Source organism: Orycteropus afer, unplaced genomic scaffold, assembly GCF_000298275.1.
Source record: "Orycteropus afer afer isolate SDZICR_OR568_19922 unplaced genomic scaffold, OryAfe1.0 scaffold00049, whole genome shotgun sequence".
In the NCBI taxonomy this organism is placed as follows: Eukaryota; Metazoa; Chordata; class Mammalia; order Tubulidentata; family Orycteropodidae; genus Orycteropus; species Orycteropus afer.
This window is the reverse complement of record NW_006921636.1, coordinates 13,796,229-13,808,111: the sequence shown is the minus strand read 5'-3', so window position 1 is coordinate 13,808,111 and position 11,883 is coordinate 13,796,229. Positions and strand designations below refer to the sequence as shown.

The following is an 11,883-nucleotide window of genomic DNA, read 5'->3' as shown; positions in this document are numbered from 1 at the left end:
AACCGTCAGACGTCGCTACCTTTAGAAGTTGCGGCGGCGGCACTGCACACAAGTTCGCTCCCTCTTAGGACTGGCACAGAACATCCCCCGTGGGGAGAACAGTGGCCTTGGTGATTACTGGCGTCCAGCTCCTCATTTTTACAGCTACGACAGGACAACCGACAGGGCAGGAACGCGTTTCCCCACCTCTTGCCTAATACTACTACTCTTTTTTCAGATCTTTGCTCCAGTGGTACGCCTTTCCTGGCCAGCTCGGGGCTCTTACAGCTACCTTAACACAGCTTGTTTTCACGTGTAGGATTTGGCCAACGTGTACCTCCCGCCTGTGGACGCCAGAGGGCAGGTTCGTTTCACCGCCATCTCCCGGCGCTCAGACCAGGACTTCCAACCGTGGCCGCTCAATGATGCGAGGAAAATAAAAGAGAAGGAACTAGCTCGCGCCACCCACCCACTTGTCCGCATCCTCCGGGAAGCTTTCCCTCACATCCTAAAGCGCTGAACTCCTCTCACAGCACCCATCACGCGGCCAGCCCAAACAAGGTCCGAGGTCGTGGCTGCGGAATTCGGCTTCCGTTCCAGTGGCTCTTCGCCTGCGCTGTTGAACGAGAAGTTGGGTGTTCCCTCCCCTCCGCCGGAAGCCTTCGCTATTCTCCTCCGAGTGCAGCCAAATGTGGGCCATTCAGAACTATCGTTTTTAAAAGTTTTTTTAAAAAAGGATTCATATTAAATAACCAAATGAACAGAATTATTGGCGAAATTATAAACCAAAATAATGGCAAAGTTTCGCATTAGTCCCGCCCCCCCGTGACGCACTTTCGGGGTCAAAGCCCGAAGCGAATCGGCGTCTGTCTTTATGACGTCATCACGTCGCTCCGGAGGTAGATCTACGTCCAGGTCCACGCCTTCCCATCGTACCTGAGTGTTCACACAGTTGCTAAGCGGCCGGTGGAAACCTGGTCGCCGGATGCTGGATGGCGTCAGGTAAAGATGGTGGTCGCTGGGTCTCAGGTGAGAAGGCCTCTAACAGCAATGGGCCGGCTGGGCATTGGGCGGCCCGGGAGTTGGCGAGCGACTCGCCAGATTGCCTCGAGGCCTCCGGTACAGGGTTAAGAAAAAAATCGAAGTCCGCTGGGATAAAGTAAACTGGGGCGCCGGGATGTAGGCCGGGATCCCGGATAGCGGACCGAGCCGGAATCTCTCGTCGTCTCGGGCTATGGCGAGATTTAGCCCTTCTGCTGAGTGTAAACAAGCGTTGCAAGGAGAATCGAAAGATCTTAGTCTATGCTCAGCAAGATTAAGCACATTGCTGAGACCTTTAGTTTTCGCATTCCTCGTTTGGGAAAATAATACTCTTGATCTTGAGGGTTATTGAAGAGAAAGTAATTGGACATGGTACGCAACTATTAATTGTTTCTGTTTTAAAAACCCTTCTAATCCTAAGAAACTAAGTTCTGGGTCATTCTGACAGGCGGGGAATCTAGATCAGCTCTCACCAGGGGGCTAAGCTGTTGAAGTAAAGTGTGGCTTTCATACTGTACTCGCCCATTAAGAGCCAGACCATGACGAAAGGAGTTCATGCCCTTTCCCTTCCTTGGAAAAACCCCTTGCTTCTAGGAATCTGACCTACAGGAATAATCTGTCAGTTGCAAAAGCAGAAATAAATTTCCGTAGTATCTGTGATGGTAAAAAAGTTGAAAAGATAACCAGTGAAGGCAGCAGTTCATTATGGCACAACCATACCACAGATGATGCAGCCACTAACCTAATCATGGAAACTGTCAGGAAACTAGAAAAAGCAGAATACAATGTTGTGTGTATACAGCATGAAGACAAACCTGCATGTGGGTGGAATGCAGCATCCAAAGATAGTTGTGTGACAGTAGTGACATCATAGAGGGATTTGTTTCTCAACCTGACAAAATGATTTTAAAGTTCAGCTGGAAGAATAAATATGTGAAACTAGCCAGGAAAATTCTAAAAATTAAGGATAATAAGGGGATTAGCTTTCTAGCACCACTAGGTTACAACATAGTGTAAAGCTGTAGTAATTGAACTAGTAAGAATCCGAACAAGTACTTACAGATAAAAGGCTTTGAATAAGACCCAAATACAGTAAAACCCGTGAAAGCCACAACCTGTGTAAGGTGGAAGTCTGTCAAAGAAGGAGAACACAAAACATTGTGCACTAATACCAATAGAAACATGGTAAGACAACACCCTGTCAAAGCCAGGAAATTTGCAAGACCTGGAACAAGGGAGTACCCCCTGAGTTCTAGTTCTCACAGGTTTCACTGTACATACAGGAATTTTTTATGTAGTAATGGTGGCATCTCAGATTAGCATTGAAAAGGTAGATTAGTTTTGAGCAATTTTCTAGTACTTTAGGGGAGAAAAAAAAAAAGCTCATTTTAAACACCAAAAAGAAACCAAACCCTATTGCCATCGAGAGATTTCCAATTCTGGTGGTAGCTCCATTTGTTGCAAAGTAGGACTGTGCCCCAGAGAGCTTTCAGGTCTGTGGCCATTAGCAGCAGGTCATCAGGCCCTTCTTCTAAGGCACCTGTGGGCAGGTTCGAACCACGAACTACCATCTTTCTCGTTAGTAGTCAAGCACTTAACCATTTGCACCACCCGGGACTCCAGTTCAATTCCAGATGGACCGAAATACAAATGCTAAAAAAAAATAGTGGAAGTAAATATTGTTGAATGTATTTATAATCTTAACATGGCAAAAGCCTTTCTGAATATGGTATGCAACTCCAAAGCTAAAAAGGAAAAGATTAATAGTTTTGACTCTCTGAAATTTAAAACCTTGTGTATGGTCTGCAAAAAAATCAACCAGACCAAACAAGCTACCAGAAACTAAGTCTAAAGACAAACTGAAAAAGATACTCACTTAAAGAGCAATTACAAGAACAGGAAACCCAGCAGGAAAATGAACAGAATACATGAACAAGAGACTCAGAAGAGATGCAGGTGGCTAATAGATACTGAAAGGTGGCCATCTCACATAAAAGTGTAAAATCAATTATGAGTTTGGGTTTTTTTTTTTTTTTTGGCTATTTCATTGGCAAATGAACAGAATACATGAACAAGAGACTCAGAAGAGATGCAGGTGGCTAATAGATACTGAAAGGTGGCCATCTCACATAAAAGTGTAAAATCAATTATGAGTTTGGGTTTTTTTTTTTTTTTGGCTATTTCATTGGCAAAGATGAAAAAGATAGGCAGTAGTTAAGATTGCGTGGAAACAAATTTATCTAGTGTTAGTGGAAATACAAGTAAGTCCAGGTTTTTTGTTTTGTTTTTTAGGAAAATTTGGCTACCATCACTGCCAACCATTTCAAAAGGGATCAGAATTGGAGATCCTAGATAGAGTGGCAGAAAAATGTGAAAAAAAAAATTTAAAACAAAAAAACCACACCAAGATTTCTGGTCAGATAGAGACTGGTGAAGCCCCTGAGATTATGGCCCCTAGTCACCCTTTGGGACTGGAATTAGACTTACTCCCGTGATTAACTTTCAGCCAAACAATAGGCCTACGAGCTGAACAACTAAACCAGGCAGATGCGCTCTCTACAACCATCAACCATGGGAGAGCAGAAGGGCAGTATTTGCACAGGGAGAAAGCTACAGAGGCAGAACTGTGTAGGTGGGGAGGACACAGGGAAAGGGTAACTACAGGGAGGAAGTGGGAGGAGAGCTGTTACAGTGTCACACAAAAAATGTGTGTGTATGAACTGTTGAGTGTAAAATGAATCTGCTTTGTAAAATTTCACCCAAACCACAATAAAAAAATTATTTTTCTCAGCCATTCAACAGGTATGAATTCTGTAGATATGCACAAAAACATCATGTTCAAGAATACTGTTTGTAGCATTGTTTTACTAGAAAAATTTTTGGAAAGAAAAAAAGATGTCAATCAATATATGACTGATACTGATTGACATGACTGATTAAATAAATTGTGGTATATCCACACAATGGAATCCTGTGCAGCTGGTTGAAAGAATGTGGTAGCTCGAGACATATGTACTGGCACAGAGAGATGTCAGAGATGCAAGATGAGGTGAAACGGGTGGGTTGCGGAACAGCACATACGGTAAGATCCTATTTCATAAAATTAAGTTAATATATATATGGAAAGAATCTTAGAAGGCTTTATCCCCAAAAGTGAGGAATTGGATTAGAAACATGGCCTGAGGGAACAAGGGCTGGGAGATGGGGGGGAGGGGTGGGATGGTGGGAGCACCAGCCTGAGAGACCAGAGGCAGAAGCCAGGGATGGACTGGGTTTGGCCTGAGGTTTCTGCAGTTAATGATGAGGCATTTCCCTCTCAGCCTTTGAGAATTCTAGGGATTTCATAGTTGTAGCTGTATAATCTTTCTTTTTAACTCTTATGGTGATTTGAGTGAAAGTTTACAGAGCAAATTGGTTTTCCATTCAATTGTCACATCCATTTTGTTTAGTGACACTGATTGCAATCCCCACAGTGTAACAGCACTCTTCCCACTTACCTTTGTTTGCTGCTTTCATTTGTCCTTTCCTGTCCCTTCCTGCTTTCTAAGCTTTATCCCTAGGCAAATGCTGCCCTTTTAATGGTTAATTGTTCGAAGGGGTCCATGTGTACTCTTTGTTCATAAGGAAGTAGAAGGCAGCTGCTCATTTTGAGGTTTTTCTCTTGGACTGTTGTTTATTGTTTTCTGATCCCTTATTTCATCCTTCAGATAACCATGGAGAAAGACCTTCGGAACACCATTCTTTTCAATGCATCCAAAAAGGAGATATTTACCACCAACAATGGTTATAAATCCATGCAGAAAAGACTTCGGAGTAATTGGAAGATTCAGAGGTGACTGTATTGCTTTCCATTTTGTGTCAACGGTAGTCTGCTGATAAAACTGAAAAGTCATTCCTTATACAAGGTAGATTATTCAGGTGACAGGAGCTCCATTCAACGACTGTTTAGAAGTCAATAAATTATTATTAAAACATCTCTTTTGTAAATTGGGAATCAGCATCTCATTAAGTTGTCCCCCAAGACACAAACCAAAAAATTAATTATATATATAAACATTTTTTAAAAAATCGTTAGAAGCCAAACAAAGTACAGGCATGTGAGTTAAACATTTACCTCAAGTAGACACATGCCCTGGAGAGAACAATCATGGGAGAAGGAAGGACTGCTTATGCACAGGGAGATAGCTCAGGGTGCAGAAGAGTATGAAGGGATGGACACTGGGAGGAGGTAACTATGGGGAGGAAGTGGGAGGGGAGCTGCTGCATTGTAAATTTTGGTCAATGACATGAGACAAAGTATATGTGAACTGCTGTATGAAAAGTGAATTTACTCTGTAAATCTTCACCCAAATCCTAATTAAAAAAAAAAAAATGGTTAGAGCTTCTTCAGGGTTTTTTGGTAATTGGTAAAGTCAGGCAATTAGTTTAATATAAGGTTAATACTTCAGTTTAGAGAAAAGAAAAATGAAAATGAGAATGTCTCTCTACACGAGTGTGTGTGTGTATACTTTTTTTTTTTTTAATAGTGGTAAGAATATGTATTGGTATGAGCTAATTGTAGAGCTGACTGAATTGTAGTAAAAAGACTTGCCTATGTATGGCTTGATTTGGGTGCCTTGGCTTACAGGAAATGCTTGAGCGAGGCCTGATGGCTCTGGGGCGGGCCTGCGGAGGAGAGGCTCACTCTGGGAGAAAGGCTGCAGCAACTCTCTCGAAGTTTCTTCTCGGAGCCTCTGTGGCCTCTGATTCCAGAAGCTAAAATCATTCATAAGTTGGTTTGTAAATCATCAGTCTAACACTTTTAAAATCCTGTTTCTAGCTTAAAAGAGGAAATCACATCTGAGAAGCTAATTGGGGTGAAACTGTGGATTACAGCTGGGCCAAGGGAAAAGTTTACTGCAGCTGAGGTAAGACATAAAGTAAAAATACAGTGAGACAGTTAAGAACATGGGCTCTGAAATCAGAGTTCCTGGATTCAAATCCACTTTAGCACTTATTAACTGTATATCCTAAAAGTAGTCACTTTCTCTCTTTTAGCCTGTTTCCTCATCTGTGTAAATGGGATGATATTAATGGTGAGTACTTAAAGTTTTTGTGATGATTAGCTGAGATGATCCATCAAGTGTTACAAATGCCAGACAAAGAACTCCAAACTCATAGCCATCAAGTTGATGCCAACTCACAGCAGACACTTAATGAGATCTAATTTAAATATCACCCAGATTCTGCTACCATATTTTTGCTTTGAAAGTAGGAAAGTTACACTTAAAATTAAATAGTTTATTGTTTTATTCCATGGTACAGAAGAAGAGTGATAAAGCAAAACCCAGCAAGTTTTTCTTAGAGGGTCTTACATGAGGTGCCTTGGTACTCAAGGAGGCTGTCAGGAGTAGGGAAGGGCCAGCATGGTCTCTAGACTGAGGTGGGCCAATGTTTCCTATCTTTAACATTTTTATTCTTCCAATGATCCTAGTTTAGTGGCTAGTAGAGGCTTTCCTCAAGGGAGGAAATTACTTCCTCAGCGGTTCACTGGTCACTGTGCCTGGCATCCTAGGACCAATAAAGGGTTCAGTTCATCTCTCAAGGACTATCTGATGCCTCTCAGATGTTGTCCTTCAGAAGCTTTTGTGATGGGACATCAAAAAATGGGACATGTAGCATGTACCAGATACTTGTATCAATCTAGAAACTAGGCTGAAGAGTCTTCCCCTGTTTTGCACCTCAGTTACATTGGCTCATCTAATTTGCTTGGTGGTGGTCTTCAGTTACCACTAGATGACCACATGGCCCAAGCCAGTGCCTTCTGACTGCATCAGACCAATAGCCCCCTTTATTATAAACGTCACCTTTATTCTGAATTAAAATGCATAGATAATATAACAACCCCCCCCCCAAAAAAGGCATTATAATGTCCTGATAATAATGTAAAGAAGAAATTAAGGGAAGATGATTTATAGAAGGATATTTTCTTAGACTGGATTTTCTAGAGGAGCAAAACTAGTGAAGTGTATATATAAATATATATAGAGAGAGAGGTTCACTTCAAGGAAATGACTCATGCAGTCATGGAGGCTGGCAAGTTCCAAATCCATGGGTTAAGCAGCAGGCTGAAGACTTCTGCTAGCTCATGTGTTTGCAGTGTCTGAGGAACCCCAAATCTGCAGGTCAGGCTGGAGGCCTCTGTGGCTTACAGGGCTGCAAGGTCTGGTGAATCCAAAATCTGCAGGTCAGGCTGCAGGCTGAAGACTTCTGTAGGGTTATGTCCCAAGAACCAGAGGTCAGGCGATGAGAAGAGAGCACGGTCGAGAGAGACAAAGAAGGAGAGAATGAGGGAAGGAAAGGAGGGAGGAGCGAGAGAGAGTGCCTTGCCTGAACATCCATTATATAAATTCCAGTATATAACTGGAGGCAGGCCAGGAAACCACTCTTTCAGCTGATTGGCTGATTACACCAGAGCACATCATCAAGAAGATTACCTTATGGAAGACCAATCGGTTCATTGTCTGCCGAACCACTACAAATCATAGCCTAGTTATGACACATAACGTGAACTATCACAAATAAACATGGCAAATTATAAATGTTTGAGCATACATATTCTGGAAGAATCTGTGTGTGTCAGTTTGTTAATACTTGGGCATACATACACTAGAACCTTTTTTTTTTTTATGTTTGCATTTTGAAATCAGAGCTGAAAACCACCCTGTATGGGAGAGCTACAAATGCAGAGTGGTGCAGGTATGTTGTATTGGAGACTTAGATCAGGAGCTGGGCTGCCACTGATGACATGATTTTACAGAATACTGAACAGCTGGTAAAGTTCCGAACAAGAGAAAGTATAGACTTCCCTCAGTTTACATGGTTGCTGTATACCTGGAAATTTGGTATCTATTAAGAACATGTGAAAAATTCTTTGTATTTATATGTAAATTGGACTTAGATTCTAGGCTTGGCTGGTGGTGGTCCTTTGATTTTACCTACAACACTACCTGGCAAATATTCAAAGGTTGTGGGACAGTTTGGAACATAGCAGGACCTTTTGCATCCCTGGTCCATACCCACTGAAATGCAACTAAACATTAATGTTTGACAATATAAAACACCTACCAGATGACTTGACAGCTCATTATGAGTCAGTGGCTTGGAGAGCATAATGTCAGCAATATAAAACACCCCAAGTTTGCTGCCCCAGTACCTGAAATTTAATGGTGTGAATGCATTCCTGTTAGGAAGTCAGTCTACAAAATTAATCTGTTTTTGCCATAGCAAAAAAAGAAACAATTTGCACCAAATGTCTATTGTTTAACGAGAAGAGTTTCACTTAGATGTCTGGATAGAGCTTGTGGGAACTCCTTCAACCTCTGGAAAACTGTCATTTACACACTCATTCTTAGTGTAGCTCTTTTTCCCAAAGTGCCAAGTGGCCAAGAGACACAGTAAATATCGATACCAATGCCACATTCACTGCATTTAGAAAACAAGGGCAAGTCCCAGAACAGCACAATCAGAAGTGCCAAGTCCCGGTAGGATTTCCTAAGCCAAAGCTGTGTTCTGAGACCGTATCTTGCAGACTAGACATGATTTACTATTACCAGTCACAGCAGATATTTAGGGCTACGCAGCAGAAGTTTGACAAGAAAGTCGGGAGGAAAAGGCAGATGGAATCTAGGGAGAGAGTCTGTCTGTTGTACAGAGTTCAGGATTTATGAAGTTTCTCTTTGGGAGAAAGCCCCCTGGTGATGTTAGTTGTATCTTTGTGCTTTCTATATCCTGGTGGTGGTGGGGATCTAGGAAGCGGGTAACAGCAAGAGGGGCATGCTCACAGCAGAGCTGGCCTTGGCCAGTGGTTTCTGAAGTGGAGTGCAGGCAGTGAACCACTGGGCTACCAGAATGAAATCATGTTTATTTATATTTTTCTTATCATTTTGGGGGGGATGTCATATAATCAGTTACTACCGTAGTCATATATACACTTCCTAGACAACCATATACCTAGGGTGCCTGATGAAGAAAGTCCAGAGACCACCCACTGTAGGTTTTCTCAGGCTGGGTCATTAAGAGCAGGCCTGGACTTTTCTCCCATCCATAACTTTGTGAAAGCGAGAAAGAGCTTCCAGGAGAGAAGCAGACAACAGGTGGAACTCACTGAGGCTTGGTCAGTCACTGACCTTGAACAGAACCATTTTAGTTACCTGAAAGGTCTTATTCATTAGTAGTTTGGCCAGATGTCTTTTGGGTATGTTCATAGATTTTTTTTTTTCTTTTGTGTAGTTTGAAGTCTTGAAGAAGTATCTTGATGGTGGTGGAGATATCCTTGTAATGCTTGGAGAAGGTGGAGAATCCAGATTTGACACCAATATTAACTTTCTACTAGAAGAATATGGAATCATGGTTAATAATGGTAATTTTAATTTTTAAACAGAGGCAGTAATTCCCTATTTACTTCCCACATTCTACCCCTCTGGGCCCAGTGTACAATGGAAAAAGCTCTGGGCTGAGGGTATAAGATCTTGCATTCTGGTCTCACCAGAAGTCTGCCCTTCTGGACCTGGGTTGCTTCCATTTATAAAATGCGAGGGATTGGAACAGTTTCAGGGTTCCTTCCAAGTTGCAGTTTATGAGTTTATAAAATCAAACTTACTTCTAATCTAAAATGCACCTTCCTCTTTTTTCTCATTAAAGATGCTGTGGTCAGAAATGTATATTACAAGTACTTTCATCCTAAAGAAGCCCTAGTTTCCAATGGAGTCTTGAACAGGTAAGCATGTTACAAGCAGAAGTATTTTTACAAACGATTCATCTTTCCTATGTGAGTCTTCCCTCATCTCCTCCTCAACTCCTGTCACACTCTTTTCACTGCACCTTCTTCCTTTCTCACCTGTTGGTTTTATGACTATATTATTTCCCATCCATCAAATTACGTTCCTCTCACTTTTTGAAAGCATATTCCACATTTACCTTTTTTCAGTTAGAATACTTTTTTTAGTTGCAGGTAACCACAAACTCTAATTCACATTGGCTTCCCAAATTCATATACTACACCATGTAGGGCAAGAGAGTATCTCTTAGTCCCGACATTCCTGGGAAGAACAGGCCTGAGATTTGCTTTGTTTGAGCTGACCAAGGCCGTATGCCTGTCATAAACCAGTCACTGTGGCAGAAAGCGTAGAATGTGCTAATGGTGTTGTAGGTAGGCTGTTCTCCAACCTCTACAGCCTGGGATGGAGTCAGTTTACTCTGATCCACTGGATCCCAAAACATAAATTAGAGGCTCTTGGGAAGTAGGAAATGAACGCAAGAAGAGGGCAACCCAGATATCCTCTGTGAACTTTCTGTGTCCACATTTATTCATCTCACACATAAACTTGCTAAATGCCAGGCGTTCTACTGGGTCTGATGATACAGAAATAACTAGACAACAGACCCTGCCCTTGGGACTCAACAAAGAGCTGATTTTGTGCTCAGAGGTGTGGGTGTACCTTTATTTAATTTTTAAAAGTTGTACCTTGGAAACTGTACAGGCCTTGCATCTAGTTCATACTTATATTAATAAATGCGTTATAAAATTCCAAAATTTTTTTGTATAATAGATTTTTATTTTTTTCTTCAAGGGAAATTAGCCGAGCTGCAGGAAAGGCTGTGCCTGGAATCACTGATGAGGAAAGTAGTGGAAATAATGCCCAGTGAGTATGCTTTCTGAGGCATGATAAGGGTCTATCATTTTTGAGTTGTTTTTTGTTTTTTCCCTTTTTCAAAGTGAAGAATTGTCCTTCCTGATTGTAAGAGTAATTCTTCTGGAAAACAAGTAATTTAAATGGTTGCGAAGATAGAAAGTCGAAGTCCTGCACTGTAAATCCATGCTCCTCCTACCAAAAACTAATCAGTCTTAACAGTATGATGTTTAGATTTCTAGAGTCTTTTTCATATATAACAGCCTAGATAGACACGTTGTCTTCTTGATGAGTGGATGAGATTGGAGTATCCTGATCTAACTAGTCCCTTATTATTGAACATTTAAATGATTTATAATATTTTGCTTTAATAATAATACCAACTAACCTTTATTGAAGGAGCCCCGGTGGCACAGTGGTCAGGCACTCAGCTGCTAACTGAAAGGTCAGTTGGTTCAAACCCAGCAGCCCCTCCTAGGGAGAAAGTTGTGGCAATCTGCTTCCTTGAAAATTATAGCCTTGTAACCAATATGAGGCAATTTCACTCTGTCCTATATGGTTGCTACAGTTGTAGCAATAGCATTGACTCAATGGCAACTGTTGTCAAGCAGGTATTAACTCATTTAATTCTTACAATCACCCTATAAGATTATAGATAAGATACAGAAAGGTTAAGTGTCCAAGCCCATACAACTAATAAGGGTCAAAAGTGAGACTCAGCATAGGCAATCTGCTCTGGAGCCTGTGATCGTTACCTCTGTTCTGCATTGTTACTATAAACAAGTCAGACTGATTCAGTCTAGCTATCCTATGTCTTTGTTAGGACAATGGAAAATAGGGCACTCCAAGGCAGGTGTGCAAGGAAGTGTCTCCACCAAAGTGGGGTAAATAAAATGCCTCTTTATTCACATAAGCATTAACTGGTAACACACCCTTCCAGTGACAGATACTAATTTTTAGTAACACCACCACCCAAATCTATGAGGAGGGGAAATACTTACCTCTAAGACTTTATTATAGGGCAGTGGTGGTTCAGTGGTGGAATTCTTGCCTTCCTGTGGGAGACCTAGGCTCGATTTTCTGCCAGTGTACTTCAAGTGTGGCTACCACTCATCTGTTAGTCTCAACAACTCAACTCACTGCTGTCGAATTGAACCCGACTCGTAGCGACCCCTCCTTGGGTTTCCGAGGT

General features: G+C 41.7%; 2 protein-coding genes across 2 annotated transcripts in view; both read left to right on the top strand.

Moving 5' to 3' along the window:
• The window catches only part of SGK2 (serum/glucocorticoid regulated kinase 2), a 25,564-nt gene extending 25,065 nt beyond the window's left edge, over window positions 1-499 (top strand). Inside the window, exon 11 of the mRNA XM_007938418.2 lies at window positions 299-499. Within this exon, the coding sequence (XP_007936609.2) occupies window positions 299-499 (201 nt within the window). The remainder of the gene's footprint in view (window positions 1-298) is intronic.
• Window positions 500-987: 488 nt separating this feature from the next.
• IFT52 (intraflagellar transport 52) overlaps window positions 988-11,883 on the top strand; it is a 36,695-nt gene continuing 25,799 nt past the window's right edge. The window contains exons 1-6 of the mRNA XM_007938464.2: window positions 988-1,008; window positions 4,728-4,852; window positions 5,840-5,927; window positions 9,292-9,421; window positions 9,703-9,778; window positions 10,632-10,703. Coding sequence (XP_007936655.2) covers window positions 988-1,008; window positions 4,728-4,852; window positions 5,840-5,927; window positions 9,292-9,421; window positions 9,703-9,778; window positions 10,632-10,703 — 512 coding nt within the window. The remainder of the gene's footprint in view (window positions 1,009-4,727; window positions 4,853-5,839; window positions 5,928-9,291; window positions 9,422-9,702; window positions 9,779-10,631; window positions 10,704-11,883) is intronic.